The 16,897-nt window shown below is 44.7% G+C and overlaps 1 protein-coding gene across 2 annotated transcripts in view; it reads right to left on the reverse strand.

Moving 5' to 3' along the window:
• Positions 1-1,892: 1,892 nt before the first annotated feature.
• tmem132e (transmembrane protein 132E) overlaps positions 1,893-16,897 on the reverse strand; it is a 162,399-nt gene continuing 147,394 nt past the window's right edge. For both annotated transcript variants that reach the window (XM_048237405.1, XM_048237404.1), the window contains exons 6-9: positions 12,820-13,025; positions 10,853-11,129; positions 8,596-8,790; positions 1,893-5,847 (exon numbers count right to left, since the gene is read on the reverse strand). In XM_048237405.1, coding sequence (XP_048093362.1) covers positions 4,777-5,847; positions 8,596-8,790; positions 10,853-11,129; positions 12,820-13,025 — 1,749 coding nt within the window. In that variant the 3' untranslated portion in view covers positions 1,893-4,776. The remainder of the gene's footprint in view (positions 5,848-8,595; positions 8,791-10,852; positions 11,130-12,819; positions 13,026-16,897) is intronic.

Below are 16,897 nucleotides of genomic sequence, written 5' to 3' on the forward strand. Positions count from 1 at the left end.
GATTACAACCTTTACGTGGAATGTTCCAAATCTCTCTCAACCAGTAAATATTTTGAATTTATTAATTCAAAATGTCATTATTTAACTAACAATAACCAAACATCTGAATTGTGTTGACATGTTTTGTCATGTTGGTGAGGAATTAAATATAGTCATTGCACAGATGTACAGTATCCTACACTGCATGTCCAGTAGTGGCTAAAACTGGGAGTGCAGCATTTCCAGTGTGACGAGACACCCTGGGGCCATTCCAGACATTGTCCTTTAAAGTTACTAACGTCCAAATGACTCTGCTGACTCATAGGCTCACCCTCGCAGGAGAGGTGAGTGTGTGTGTGTGTGTGTGTGTGTGTGTGTGTGTGTGTGTGTGTGAGAGAGTGAGACTGTCACTGCAGTGGGCCTGTACTGCACTGTTCCACTTCTCCGAAGCCACGATACAGCAGCGAGCGAGTGCAGTGATTTACACCCGGCCCTGCCTGGGCTGCCTCAGCCTCCATGACAGATGGCTAAATCCAGCCGCGTGCAGGGACAGAGAGAGGGGGAGAGAGGGAGAGAAAGAAAGAGAGAGAGAGGCTGGAAAGGCAGTCAGGCTGGCAGCAGGCTAGCTGGCTGACTGTGTGCCACGGCGTAGGCAGGGCCTTCACTTAACATGTGCACTCTCCTGCGCCCCCTGGGAGGCACAGCACAAAGGGGAGTCATGCTCAGGGCTCAGTGGGGCCACAGCATGGAGGTGGCAATGGCATCTACAATCCACTTTAACAGGGCATGGAAGGTATGGAAGGGTCAAGATGACTGTCCACTTCAATTTATTGAGGACTGTGACCGTAAATGCTTCTTGCTAAGACTCTGATGCTGTATATTAGTGTATTACTATACGGGATCAAATTGCTAATACTACTACTGATCCTGTACTGTGTATTTGAATAATTGTTATTCAAATATGCCGTGCTTAGTGTTTGTACTTGCAATCAAGTTAGTGATCTCATAATGTGTACTTACATGAAAAGCAAGTTGTGTTACAACTCTTAATTAAGGAATTAGGTCATTGTATTGTATTGGGCATATAAAAAGACTTGAAAGTCCAAAAGAAAGAACCCAAAATAACATCTGCGACCAAAACATGCAATACAGTTCTTAAGCGTGAGAGTTTTGCTGTCTCATTCAGTTTTTTTCTTTTCTTTTTTTCTTCTTGTTTTGAAGGGACCTGAATTGATGACTTTGCTGAACAGATTGGTGCTCTGGCTGCATTTGGCCAGTACGATGTCCTCATCTACCAGGAAGCATCCTAATAGTGTCTGGCCCGCTAAAGAAGTTGGCCCGCGCAACCGTCTCTCTCTCTCATTTATCATGCTGGGGGTGACACACTGTTTATGTCATTCAGGTGCTGGAAGACGGTTTCACATTTAGAACCGGCCACCTTGTAAACTGCTGCCTCTCGTGAAATGGCACTCAATCTCACTTTAAGTTTTCTTGTGACAAAGCATTTTTTGTTTTCTCTCCACACAACAGGAGTTTTGCTGGGGGGGTGCACAAAGTGATGCTGGTGTCAAAACTGCAACATGTCATCTTGTTGTCTGGTCTTGTACTGTATATTAATATAGATTTTTGTCACTGGATGTCAGTAAGCCCACTCAATGTATTAGATCTCTGTCTCCTGGTACACATGTGTTTTAATTATCAACTAATTACTAAAATAATTTATTGATTAGCTAAGAGCAATGAAAGAAATCCTCTTATGAATTTCTATACCTACCTACCTATATGACATATTGTTAATGACCTATTATGAATGTGTGGTTATTTACTGCAGATTAAACTACATGGAGCAGAAACTTCCTGGGATGTGACTTATGTATTATAGTGCATTGAACAATGACAAGCGACAAAGTATAAAAGTTTATGCATTGTATTTTCTTTAGTAATTACATAGAAGGGGAAATACAAGGGTTGATTTTTTTGAGGAGAATACAATAAGTTCAACAGTGTTCTGTACATGACCAGTGTCACAGCAGGAGAGAGCCGCTCAGACCGTGCAGACGCAGGCCCCCCGAAGGGTGCAGCTCAAACGATTCAACCACAGAATCTGGCCAGGTCAAGTCCCTAGTAGCAGCTCGCAAATTACTAACACAAGAAATCAAATCAAATCAAATCAAATCAGATCAAATCAAATCATAAATGCATGTTCACCAAAGTCACACATTACAAAATGGTATGCATATACATATATACATAAAGAAAAATATAAAACAATCAAGATGGAATAAAACATGGTGGTAACATTATGTGGTACAGCATCAACATGGCTAAGCTGGGGGAGAGGGGGCGATGAGTGGAAGAGCTGCTAGTAGAAACTAACCACAGAAACACGCATGATCAAAATATTCAGTTGATGGTCAAAGTACAGTTGAGAGTTATACATTCATCCTGAGACACCATCACTGAAAATGTGAGAAATTTGGGTCTAAAATAAATGTCTTTTTTTGTTAGCAACTCTCGATTTATGTTGTGATATCCAGCCTACAAATTACTTGTACGAAGGGCTTGCCTTTTGTCGTGAATCCAATCACAAAAAACACTTCAACATAAGCTGATGATTAAAAAGGTTTCTTACATCGCCACAGCTGGGCCAATACAAGCCCTTGGACACACACACAGGGGAGGTGTTGGGAAATTAAATAAGGCATAGGAATCAGTACTGAGTGCCAGGAGTGCCAGGGGATAAACATGTCAACAGGGTAGAGGTGCAAGAGGTACTTAAATCGTGCTTGAGGTCCAGGACAGTGTGTGTCGGCAAAGGCAGGACCTCTTCCTGATTATATATGTGATGAAGGAGAAACACTCTACGTGTGACTTTGCAAACAAATGAAGTGTGACAAAAACATTACTCTTACTTTAACAAATGAAACCAACCCTCACTTAGTAAGGGAACCCATGAGCATAAGCCTGCCCTGGGGATTCCCTCCATAGCCACTACAGAACCAAACTCAAAACTTTCAGATTGTGACCTTCAACATTTCTACACTAGTAAATGTTATCACATCCCTCAGTGGACTGATCTTAGTGTGAGCTCCTAGTTCTACAAGTCTAGAAAGATCTACAACTAACTTATCTCTGCTAGTTACTGCCTTAACGTGGCACCGCCACCAGCCAATCATACAGGCATTTACTAGTGTGAAATATGGGGCTAACAACCACATAACAACCACATTAAAACATTCCTGGATCTATGTACCCGTCACATAGCACTGCATTGAACCATTGCCAGACAGAGTGAATGGGACCAGTGTAACTCAAAACTGATGCATGATTTCGCAAGTGCCAACTGGGAGTGGCACGATCCCATATAAATGTGGACGAGGTTTCAGATCATGGCCCCTTTGATGTTCGCTTTTTCTTTTTCTAATTAGTCAATTCTTTTCATTTTATTTTGCCCTCTTTTTAAAAAACTGGGGTTTTAAACTTTACAATTAATGAGAGTGGGTCAAAAAAAAAAAAAAAACCCTATAAAAAGACCCAATATTAAAGCGTTGAGTCAGAAAATCCTCCTTCCTGCTTCCCCAGTTGTCAGGGCTCGCTGCCCCAGCATGGACTCTTCAGCTGGCCGTGGTGTCTATCTACTGTACACATGGGGGAAGGCTGGATGGAGGGCAGACTCGGCACTGCATGCATGCAATGCATGATAACATACAGTTATGTCCTTTAGTATTGTTTATGTATGGTTAGATAATTTTTGCTACAATACAAACATTTACAAATTTGGTAAAAAGAAAAATTTTGCTGATTGTGCCTCCTTTTTCATGCAAAGAATGTCGGAGAGGATCATTTCATGGTCACAATGTAAAAGCTCTTGTTTGACCCCAGATGTAATTCATGGCGTTTTGTTTGTTTTGATTTTTTACGGTAATAACTTCCAACGTTGGCTGTGACCAATGTGGAAAAAACAGTGTGTCACTCAAGTTAATAGTGACTGGCGGAATCTGTTTAATAAGGCATCTGACTGAACTGAGAGGGTGGTAAAGAAACCAGCTATGATTTTTTTGGAGTATGAAATGTAGTGAACATATGGAACTGAATCAAAGCATGTGTTGTAACAAGAATGAATAGAAGAGTCATAAATCCAGATATTTCCCAAATAAAATAAAATGAAATCAAATAAGATCCATTACATATCCATGACAAGAACTCTACTTGAGAATCAGTTGCTGAGATGACACACATCAGTCCTCTTCAAACCCTCACTTTAAATGAACTCTGCACATCAAAGGCCTCTTAGTTGGAGTAAAATAGTTGTTTTTTTGACAAACTTAGGAAAACTCAGCCAAGACTTAACGCATTCCACTCTTATATTGATTAGGTCCTCGTCTCAGGAAGCTCCCGCCCAAGCGAGGAGTGACGGAGCATTTAGGAGTTCCATTCTGCTACACGTGCTCATCTCAGAAACATTCCTTTCCCTTTGAGATTGTACTCCGCTATCTTGGGGAAGCGACCCGACATATGAAGCCATTTTGCTAGTGATTGAGAACCTCTAGTCCAGTCTTTGGCTTTCCATTTATCCATCTGTTGCTGTTGCTGTTGTTTTTGCCACTGTTGGTTAAAGTGTGAATGTGTATGGGTAACAGCACTGTGCAAAAGAAAAACCCAACAAAAACAAAAACACTGTAGTTGGCCTTTTGTAAGTTTGAAAAAATACCTCCATTAAAGTGAAAAAGAAAAGCAAAAAATATAAAGGAAAGTCTTTAGAAAGCTCTATAAAGCCCTACAGTGCGGCGCCACACACTAGGCTATGTCTTTTATCCTGCGCATGTAGTCGCGCAGCTCCTCGGGATCTTGAAAGCCCATGTCTTGGCAGACCCACTGGATGTCCTCCTCGTCGGCGATGGGGATGGAGTTGTAGGGCATGTCCTCGGTGGGCAGTGTGGTGAACGTGGTGAACTTGACCCGCTTGCGCTTGGACGTGGGTGAGCTGCCATCCTCAGCGTGCTCCTTGGTGGAGCCGCCCGAGCTGCCGTCGCCGCGTCCGTGCACCTGGCTCTGCACGCTGGTCTGTGAGCTGCCGCTGCTGTGGTGGTCGCCATGGCAGCACGTCTGCACGCCCTCCAGCGGGTTGCTGGGGCTCTCCACCTGCTGCGGCGACAGGTCACTCTGGGCACGCAGGGGCTGCCCGTTGCCCAGGAACACCCAGTGGTGCGAGTGGTCCATGTTGGCCTGGCCCTCAGGCGGGATGCGCTTGTGCCGGTACTTGAGGACGAAGACGATGCAGTTGATGAGGAACACCAGGATGGCCAGGCAGAAGACGCCGAGGAGGGCGTACATGCCAATCTCAAGGTCGGTCATGCTGCGGGGCAAGGGAGGATAGTCATCGTCATCCTCGTCCTCTTCATCTTCCTCAGTTGGGGGCTCCTGGTTACCAGTGGTCGGGAAGTTAGTGTAGTCGATAGGAACGCTTGCAGGCTGCTCATCGGATGGCACATACCCTCCCCCGCCAACGTTGGTGTCAATGATAGGCTGCCTCGTATTGGAGGGCTCCCTGGTCTCAGGCTCGCTCTCCTCCTCCTCGGAATCTTCCTCTGGTCCGAAGCGGACCTTGACGTACACGGACGACGCGCCAATGACGCTCTTGCGTTTGGTCTTCTGGCACGCCTCGCATATGGTCATCTCCACGCGCACAAGGTCGCCGGAGCCCTCGCCCTCGGCCGTGACCACGGGCCAGCGCTGGTACTGCTGGGTCACGGAGGCCACCTTGTCGTCGAAGGTGGTGGCGTTCAGGTTGTAGTCTTTGGGATCGTAGAGACTCAGTGGGGCCACCGTGCTGTCGCTGTAGTAAACCCACACCGACAAGCTGGCTTCCTACAGAGGAACAAACAGAGAGAGAGAGAGATCGAAACAGAAAGAGAAAGAGAGAGGAACATGGGAGTGACATACAACAGCTGATGAGACCAATGCTTCCATCATCACACATTCATTAACTGGAGGCATTCACTATCAAACAAAAGGATCATTTTTGCCTTCAGCTTGCCCATTTCCACCAGACAGATTCTTGCTTGTGCCATAAAACATACTGTACAACAACACTCACAATGTGTCAAAGGCAACTTTCTCACATCTACCTGTTTTTCAAACAAAAGTGTTTTTCAATAGCTCACCTTGTGGAAAGGTAAAACTACCCTGCATATCTTTGTCACAGCATTCTAAGCTGTTGATCTCTCTGCATGACAGCACTTGGGTGCAACCGTGACTTCGGAACAGAGAGGCCCAGAGAGAGTTCAGATGCTCTCCGTCACAGTGAAAGGAGAAGGGGGTTGCTAGGGAGCAGCCCAGGATAGACACTGGCCATTGTTGTCCTGAGGGCTGCAACAGACAGACCTGCCTGACTGCACAGCGGCCTTATCTGACAGATAGTGTATGGTCCATGGAACAATAGAAATAACGCTCTGCTTGAAATCATGCCCCGGCAATACAGGTTAGTTTTCTGAACAAGGGAAAAAAAGAAAAACTTTCTGCTAAACTGTAACCGGAGAAAAAAACAACAGCTTCTCTCTCTGTCAGGGGCTTTTTAGCAGGCAGCGGCGGCAGCTCTTTTAATCAGCGAGGCAGGAGTGCACTGCACCCACTGGTCTCCGACGGGACACTGGAGGGCCAGGAGTGCTGACAAGCTCCTCTGTCACGCAGCGGTGTCAAGGTTCCCGCTGCCGCATCCCGTTCCCAGCACTGTTCCCCATCATCTCCACTTGTCAAGATAAAGGAGATCTTTGAAATGGGTGATTTGAATAATGCAGCGAACACGACACCGCTCCTCATGAGCCTGGCACATTTCTGCCACATTAGAGGAGTACACCTAAAAATGGGTGGAAAGGTGGGCGATTTGCACTCCCAACTAATCATTGCGTGTGTGTGTGTGTATGTGTGTGTGTGTGTGTGTGTGTGTGTGTGTGCGCAGTGCAGAATACGCCTGAGCACATCACCCTTGAACCTGTTTTATTATGATTATATATCACCACAAATCCAACAGTGTGGAATCCAAGGGAGAGTTTAATTGAGCGAAGGCATTGGGCGAGAGAGAGGCGAGCGCGTGTACGAGAGCAGATGTGCCTCTGAAACGTCAGGTTTTTACGAGCTTCCATATACCACTTTGGGCAAAATCTTTCCAGCGGAGGAACATTATTTTAATTATTAGGATGGTCAGCAGCAGCACTGCAGGCCTTTGTGGAGGCAACGGTGCAAAAAAAAACGTGGCATCTCGTGGCTGGAACGAGTGTAATGTGCAAAATAGCAACACAGCGGTGGCCGTGTTTGGCCTTGTGGCAGGTTGTCCGTCAAAAGCGGGGAGTGGCCAGCGCTGCGGACATATAGTGCAGATTAGCCATGCTGTGTGAAACCGCTTCAAGGACTCCTCTGAGGATGGAGTCCCCGAGCAGGGGAAAAAGCTCGCATTTATGGCTCGGGCCTCGGAGAGCACTTAAGACAGGACATTACGCTAATTAAATCTAAAGGTGCTCAAGCAAGGGGAGGCCCCAGAAATTGGCTTTTAATGCAGAGCCGGATGAAGGCCCGGACTTGTCTGATGTTGGATTTGGCCACAGGCACAGGGGCACGGCACAGCAAAGCCCTGCTCTCTCGGCTTCAGGAGAGAGAGGCCAAGCCTCTTTCAATATGGTGTGTGTGTGTGTGTGTGTGTGTGTGTGTGTGTGTGTGTGTGTGTGTGTGTGTGTGTGTGTGTGTGTGCATGCCCAATTATGGCTTTGGGAGGATTAGAAAGCAACGGAACAACAGCCCCCAGGTGCTGGTTGAGAGTGGGGGGAACCGAGGTGGCGGCATGTTTTTGGCCTCTTATTAAACAAGACATTCTCACACCGGGAGCCGCGTTCCTTGGCAGAATTTAATAAACCTGAATATCAAACAGACTGTGTCTAGTTATATTTGGCTTGGGTGTGAATGGCAAAGCAATCAAGGCTCAACTGTGTCCACATAGCTCAGCTTTTGGATATTGGGGTGCATTTACTGTCCTGGTATCTAAGCTTGGTTTAATTTGAATATATTTCACAAATACACGCTTCTGATCAAGTCATACAACGCTAAATGATCCCAACATGATTCCTGTACAGAGGTTGATTGTGATACTCAAAGATGGCAGATTCTGGCATATTTGCAGGCCATCAAGCTAAAGCAAAGCAAAATATTTTTATGCCACACATAGGTCTTGTTGCCATGACACTTGAGGGCTCTGCATATAATATACAGTACAGCACACAGAGAACACTGCTGAATGAAACTATAGTACATGGTGTAGTTGATATAACTTATAATGTTAAATAACATTAGACCACGCAATTTTGTCCAATATTGGAGGGCATACACATAGGGCAGATAGTGGTATTAGTTTCTCAGTGAAGATACATTGGTATTTGCAAGGGTTTGAAATCCACTCAAGAAGCAGTCGCTCCAACATAAAATTCAGTCTCAAGAGCCCATCAAGATCACCAATGAGCATGAGGAGGTACATGTCAATAATTGTCCAGCAAACTTGCTCCTGTTCCTACGGATCATTTGTGGCATGTGATTATCATGACCATCACGCATCACCTCGAGCCAACATACCTGCTTGGGGGTGGTGAGAGTCTGCAGCCCCGTTGCCTTAGCGACCATTGTGTGGCTGTTGCCAGGACTAGGCTGCAGTGACAGCGACAGGCCAGAGATGGCATGAGCTCGCAGCTCCAGGACAGAGACTTTCTCATCAGTGACTGAGAATGGAGCCTCTCCCAGCACCGCCTCCACAGCGGTAGGGGATTCCACCTGTGAACACATGAATCATCCTTAAATAACATCATGTAGGCAGGTGTACAAAAAACCCCTAAACAAGCCAAGCCTGACTGTCTGATCAATCTAATTCTGTATGTTTTGCATTGGTTTACATTGTGCTACACCGATTCTAAGCTTTGTTGTGGATGGAGATACTCGTGATCGATAAGAGAAACCAAAGGTCACATTGTTCTCATCAATATACTCCCTCTAGAAGTACAGACTGATGGAGTGTAGACTGACTAATGCTATGATGCTAGGCTATTCTCCTGGTGGTGACTGCATTCCTCCTTGTGTGAAATCCAAAGAGCAGGATCTAAACTACTTCTCTGTACTTCCAGCCCTAGCTCCCCCCATCTCACTGCAACTCTTCTCCTCAGAGTCACAGATGCTTGTTGTCAAAGGCTGACTAATGTACTGGAATAACAGGCACAGCTCATTGCCCATTCAGCTCTATACATATCCATGTGTGTACACATTTCCAATATATCTTGAGGGGATAAAGTCATATGTGTGTGTACGCTGCTTCAAACATCATTTTCTGTTGTCTCCACTAACCACCAACAAAGTCTATGGACATCTCCACACATTGTCTCTTTAAATAGAGAGAAACGACTAATTTACAGCTGAAACGTTTGCCCTACTCGAACTTGGAAGGCTACGTGACCTTCCTGCAAAAAAGCCTTTTTTCCGAAAGTTATTGGAGTAATTTGTTAATTTCTGCCATCCATTTGTAAGAAGGGTACAAAGGTAATTATGACCACAGGCTGATCACTAGGAGTGATCACTGCTGGACTTCTGTTTTTCCGTTTTTGTATGGTCTATTGCAATAATTTTCCCTGATAGAAGCTTGCCAAAGCAAGGTTTATAAAAATGAAAAGCCTAATCAAGAGAGAGAGAGAGAGAGAGAGAGAGAGAGAGAGAGAGAGAGAGAGAGTGAGTGAGTGAGTGAGTGAGTGAGTGTATGTGTGTGTGTGTAAGTGTAAGAGAGAGAAATTAAACTGAGGGCTCTACATATAAACATATATCTGACTTGATGTATTTTGTGTAAAAAGACATGCTATAGTTTTGGGGACTTCACTTCCTTTGCAGCCCGTTTCCAAGTGGGAATGGGGACTATGCAAAACTATCTGCACTCTTCTAGAATTCCTAATGATTTAAAGACACTAGGCTCACTAGTAATCATTCTCATGCATGTCGATGAGAACATTCAGTACAACAAAATTTTAGTCTCCAACCAGTGACTGCTGAGAATGGAGATGGCAAGATTGGCCTTTCCCAATTACCAAGCCTAATTGATTGTCTGGACTATGCCATTACTTGTCTTTTGTGTAACTCGTTTAGTTTCATGAATGAAAGAATGTTTCATTGCAAAGTCAAAGGAAAGACACCCCATTTTCTTCTTTCTCAAGATCGAACTCTTCCACAGCCTGCTAAAAACTCATTTTCGAGATAGGAGCAGAAGGACAAAACAACCCAAAACCATTCTTGTATTTCAAGGGGAGAAAGTTGCATTCTTCAAATCAGGTTCAGAACTTTCCAGCATCTCCCTATTGCCAGTTATAAATCCCTCATCTTGCATGGCGGCAACAACATTATAACCCCATTAGAGTGACCCGGCATTCACAGCAGATGCCGAGGCAGATGAGCAAGATTGAAGCTGCTGTGAGGGATCATCTATCATAGTCTGGGACGCTCTGCAATGGCCATTACAACACCTGAACCACCAATCTGAAGGGAAGGTCTGATGTATGTGCTTTTATGTAACAGTTGCTTATTTAAGTGGCCAAATGTTCGGGATGTTGAGGGCTAAATTGCGTTTGTGTCCTTCAATTTCAGTAAGCACCAACAGTAACCCTTTAGGATTCTGCTTAAAAATGTACAGGCATTCCAGGCAGGCAAAGCTAAAATGTACTGTATTCATCTTTTAAACGGCTCTTGTTTTGATGGAATCTGTAAACAAATGATTTTAAAGTGCTTTGTAAACATAAACATTAACATAAGCGCTGTAGGGTGCTGTGCTGCTGTGACGAACTGGGCTGACGGGCGGACTGACCTTCAGCGAGGAGGAGCCAAGCTCCAGGCCCACCAGCACCGTGCGGTCCACCAGCTCGGCCACCCGCGCGTCCACCACCTTGAGCGAGTCCTGCACCAGGTCGGTGACGTCCACCTGCCAGTCCGGGCCCAGCATGGTGATGACCTGGTTGGTGCCCTCCGTGGAGGTGGTGTGGAACTGCGTCAGCACCTTGACCTGGGCACGCTGGTACTGCAGGGCACAGCCGCGGCTCACCTTGCGGTCATCGTCGTCGTCATCCTCACTGTCACGGGCAGATCTGGGGGACAAAAACAAAATGGTGGATGGGTTTTGAACTATGCGATCCACCTTATTTGAGAAACCCGACTTCCCTCCGGTTTTCATCTTCCGTGCATTCTGTTTACATAAGAACGTTGGATTGTGGAACTGTGGATTGGGCATATAAATCCATAACAGCTGTGTTTACATTGTCAGACTGTATATCTCCATAGTGCAATGCTGCTGAAAGAGGATGCCTGCTAACCACGAGCCTTTGCATTCTAATGCGATGTAGGAGCTTGTAGCTAGCCAAGAGGCAGTGTGTATTTTTAAAGAGGCCTTTCTCCAACGCAGCGGGACCTCGTAACAAGGTAAACCCTCCCTCCCCAGCTGTGCCCACCGAGCTAATTAATCTCAGCTTTGACGTCTCCTCAGACACCTTGAGAGGTACAAGTGCAGGTTGTGTGTCAGGGACTGACAAAGCATATCCATCGCATTGATTTCAAAAAGCTGCGGAGAATGTAGAGCAGTCCCGTGTAGGCCGCCTGAAAGCGTAAGCATCAGCAGGAACATGTGCTGTGTGCTGGACAGGTCGCTCCGAGGGGAAGCGCAGGAGAGAGAGAGCTTATTTGTGCTTCGTCGGCCCGATTGCGGGGTAAACAGCGGCCTTGGGGAGGCGAGGGTCGTCAGTTAGGGAGGCAGTGAAGCTAACAGACGAGTCGTCTCTTTTTCTTTGGGGAGGAGGAGAGAAGCCCTCTCCAGCACTCTCCTGCTGTGATCTTCTCCGTTGGGTCACCGGGAGTCAGCCACTGAGAGACTGCATCTAGACATGGGAGGAATCTTGAGCAGAAGTTTGTCTCTTCTCATTAAGATCCTCCACAAATGTGCTCCAATGCCCAGTTGCCTCGCTTTGCAAGGGTGCTTATTTTCACTTCTTCTTAAGCAACCACACTGGATGAAAGAGCCAGAGACACAATTCATCTGTTGGATTTCCAGTTTTTACCCTGAAATATGTTCAGCATATGTCGACCCAGACCAGGAACAGTTTGCGCAAATTATCCGAATGAGAGGAAGCTAAAATTAACTAGACATCTGCATAATTAAAGGCCCCTGCAGATGACTGTCAGCCGTTCAACGAGCAAGGTGAAAACACACCATGTTTAAGTTTTGGCTCTTCTAAGAGACTCTGTAATGACAGTTTTAATAATTAAAGTGCCGGAACCTCCTACGCTTTGTGAATGTACACAAGTTTGGGTGTGTGCGGTGGTGTATATCCCTCGCTAGCTCGAGCAGGGAACCGTGTTAAGGATCTGGATCGCTTTGTATGGATTTACCTCCTGCCTGAATGGGATTAGTCAGCAAAACGAGATTTAATTTCAATCTTAATTGTCCATTTAAAGCCATTCAATTATAACAAGACATTTGAATAAAACCCGAAAACCCAACACATGTGCATAAGAACAATCTGGTATTCCAGCCAAACCATTGCTAATCTCATTACACAGTATACCTGCAAATATGGAGATTCAGGAGATTGCTCAATGCACAGGAATTTGATTTCATCACAACTAGTCAGGCTAACACTCGACTGCAAGGATTTACACTTCAATCCAATAAAACTAGAGAGAATTAGAGAGAATTAAGAGAGAGTACACACACACACACACACACACAACACACACACACACACACACACACACACACAGAGTGATTGAATTAAGGCTGCGTACCTTCTGTCTGGTAGGATGGGGACTCTCCAGCCCTTGATGAAGCTCAGTCGACTGTCGGAGAGCTCCACATTGAGGGGCAGCTTGGGCACCCACACGGTCAGCTCCAGCGGGCCGCTCAGATGCTCGTAGGTGAACATCACCCTGGCGTTCATGGAGCCACGCGTCTCCTTTCCGCTCACATACACATAGTCACAGCTGTCCGAGACCTGCAACACACCACGGTTTGAAAATGTGTACATTTATCTTCACGGTTAAGATAAATATCATGGCTTTTACATGTGACATGAGACACATATGATGCTGAAGGGCCACCTGTTAGGAAAAGCTGCAGTGGATTGCTATGCAGCAATATGGATATCACAGAGGAAATTAATGAAAAAAGATTAATACTGTATTCAGTCAAATACCTAAGCATGCACACACATTCGGACACACATTCTCTCTCTCTCTCTCACACACACACGGAATCATACAAATGGTGTATTTGTATTTCAATATTCACAGTTCTCATATACTCTACAATACGCACTTGTTGGAGATAAATTACGGAGTAAGAAAACGTGTGGTAGTGAGATGAGTATTCACCCCCCATCTCAAAAGACAGCAACCAGATTCTCATAAATGCGGCACCGCTTATCAATAAATAATTTACTGTAATAGCTAGCTAGCTTTGCTTTAGGATACCATCTATGATTTATCGGAGGGTCCTGGGCAGCTGACACTGTAATCAGAGAAGCTAATCTGCTGCAAATGGAGGTCGAGATCTGCCGTCTTTTCAGGGCTGGGGATTCATCATAGTGTGGGGTATCAGTGTAATAAAATACTGTGCCTTCCCAGACTCCCCACGCGGTTCCCCATATTATCAATAGGGAGGATTGATCTGGAGGTCTTTCCTCACTGTCTCTCAACATGTGGCTCAAAAGCACACAGCGTGCCCACACACACAGCCAAGGCTGCACACGCCAGCAGGTAGTAGGAATCACATTTCTTTCGCTGTTTCTTCCCAGCTTGAATTTACTACGTTGTACTCAGTAAGATAACAACAAGGTCAAATTGCCTGACAAAGGCATATTTATCAACAATTGGCCCTAATTTAATAGATGCATGCCATGTTTTCTTATGGCACAAAGAAGGGCATCATGTAAAGCTATTTTAATTATTAAACAACTATTAAATTCATGGGACCTTGCAAAATATTTTTTTTCAGATTTCTAAAGACCCTTTTCATTATTTAGCATTATTACAGATACTGTTTAAAAAAGTGAATGTTCTATTCAACATTTAGGTCCGATCGAACGATTGATTGATTTCTGATTGGTCAAATGGCACTCCATAAGTGGGGATATTCTGGCCCAACCCCACTCAACAGTAATCACTCTGCATTTGATATACTTAAAACATTGAATTGTAGGATGTCAACAATCCATCCATTCAAAGTGAGACAGCAGAATTGCAGGCAGTGATTTACCTTTGAAAGTTATCAAGTGAAAGATTCAAGCAAATGAGGAATGCAAAAGTTAGGGGGCGCATGTAAGGAAGAGGCAAAAATTCAAATGTAAATAATGTACACTAATAGCCTTAGTCCTCTTGGCTGCAGGTTGACACAATTTGTTGCTTGGCAACGTTTGATGTTCAACACTGCAGTTGGCACTATATTTTGGAGTGGAGATTGAATAAGCAAAATCAAATTAAACAAATGATCTATTGGCCTACACGTTCTCTATAAAAACATTACCGCTAGTGAAAATTTCAGAATGCAAACTAATTGTTACGGACAGGATTTAACTTTGCTGAGCTTTTATTAATTCAACACAACCACAATTTCATTGGGGTAACACTTTATAATAACTACACACAACTCATCATTTATTAAGCCTTTGTTACTTATTAGTTAAAGGTTTCTTCATCATTAGTAATTTCTTGTTCATACATAATTTATCATCAGTAAAGCATTTGTTCACACAATTATAAATTGTTTGTTCATAGTAAATAAGCCTATCCAAAAAAATATGTTTGCAAGTACATGATTTATACTTAATAAGTAATGAATCAACCACTTAAAATGAAATCATTTTCTTATTATAAACCAGTTGCAAACTATTACAAAATGCTTTGTTCATCATTTGTAAAGCATTGTTCCTATGTTAATTCTTATAAATAAAGTATTTGTACACACAGTTATAAATGGTTTGTTCATAGTAAATACGCCTATATCTAAAATATGTTTATGAATTATTGTTAATACTTAATAAATGTTGCACTAATATTTTGTTGATTAAGTAATATTTCCATTTTAACAGTTGTTACATACACATGCACTAATGATTAGTTAGGGCGAGGATACATATTTTATAAACCAAAATGAGTTGTAAAGATTACATTCACATTCATTTATTTAGCAGACAAGCGACGTACACATGTCAATTAAATTGAAGGCCATTGACATAACAGTGAAAGCCGGGAATCGAACCCCCAACTTTTCAGGCTACTGCATACTAGACCTGCTCCTTATCCACTACAGTACCTTGGCCCAGATAGAACCCCCTACAACTATGCAAGAGTTTCTGTTTTCTTCTATTACACACTGTTATTAAACATCTGTAAACTATTTGCTGTATTCTTCATTTGCAAAGCATTATTCCTACATTAATTCTCATTTGTAAATCATGTTTACACACAGTTAAAAATGGTTTGCTCATAGTAAACATGTGTGTAGTTATTATAAAGTGTTACCTTTAATTGCTTAAATATCTTCATGGTGTGCACTGTTGTCAAAGCCACAGCAACAAACAGGCTAATGATAATTCCCCATTTCACTGGTTCCACAAAGGTTTCCTAGCATCGTATGAGTGCATGCAAACAAATAACAGCTCCCTCCAGACTCCCCCATTTGATGTTCCATCATTTGCAGCACTGTCTTTATGTCACAGCTTGGTGCCCTTTCAAATAAGGGCAAAATATATATATATATTTTTAACCAGAAAGGCCTATTTGAACAACACCATTATCCAGGTATCTCAACTTCTCACTACCCTGCTCATGCATGTCATTAGTGCCAAGATCAAATATATTATGCATATTGACATATAGACAAACCACCTGAAACTCAAACTGCTCTTCAGTTGGGCTAAAACCTAGAGGCTCCTGTGGCCGCTTGATAAACTCGGCTGCCTAATTGTGAGTCAAAAGCGGTTATGGACTACAGGCCTGGCGTGGTCCTGGAGGGCACGCGGGCCGATAGTGCTATCATGCGCCGGGGCCAACATCAGCTTGGCATGGGAGCCCTAATCTGTTGTGGCACCTTCCATGGTGCCAGCCGAACGCTGGGGGGTGGGGTCAGGGCAAAGTGGCACGAGGACTAGCGTGCCCCGAGTGCCCCTGCCCTACTTATGCCCAGAGTGCAAGGCAGGAGGGAGAAGGCGGAGGAGAGTCGTTCAGCTAAGCCCCCCCCTCCCCTCCCCTGCCCTGCCCTCTCTTCTTGCAACCAGCCATTGGTGAGACAGGCACTGCACTTACATGGCACGGTCTGTGCAGTGGCGAGACGGCTCAGCACGCACTGAGGAAAGTGGGCGTCTGCAGTCCTCTCAATGCAGTACACATAAAGTATGAAAGCAATGCAATGAGGCATTGCTCTTTTCCCATTCACAGAGGCCTTGTTTGCACATCAACACCATGAAGCACAGCTAAAGGGAAACGGGAGAGGAACACTCCGTTATCTGTTTTCTACACACATCATATACACGTCCCTTTCACCTGTCGGCGCAGATAAACTCAGACGCTGACTAGCACCTGACTCCTTATGTTCAGGGTTGAGAGGTAGACGTGTCATGTGGGTGAGTAATGACTGAGCAGGATAAAGTGTTTGGAGCGAGCAGCAGAGGAGAGCGAGGCTGGGGAAATGTGGAGCTGCACTGCGGACTCGTGCCCGTCCTCGTACGGCCAGCGTGACTAACGCCGTCTTGGGAGGAGGGATCAGCTGGAGGACTGGCACTCAAGAAGCAGTGCTCAGTGTCAAAGCCCCACAGGGTAGTCACCCACTGCCCCCCTCCACACACACAGTCACACACACACACACACG

The sequence above is a fragment of the Alosa alosa genome, chromosome 2 (genome assembly GCF_017589495.1).
Source record: "Alosa alosa isolate M-15738 ecotype Scorff River chromosome 2, AALO_Geno_1.1, whole genome shotgun sequence".
Lineage (NCBI taxonomy): Eukaryota > Metazoa > Chordata > Actinopteri > Clupeiformes > Clupeidae > Alosa > Alosa alosa.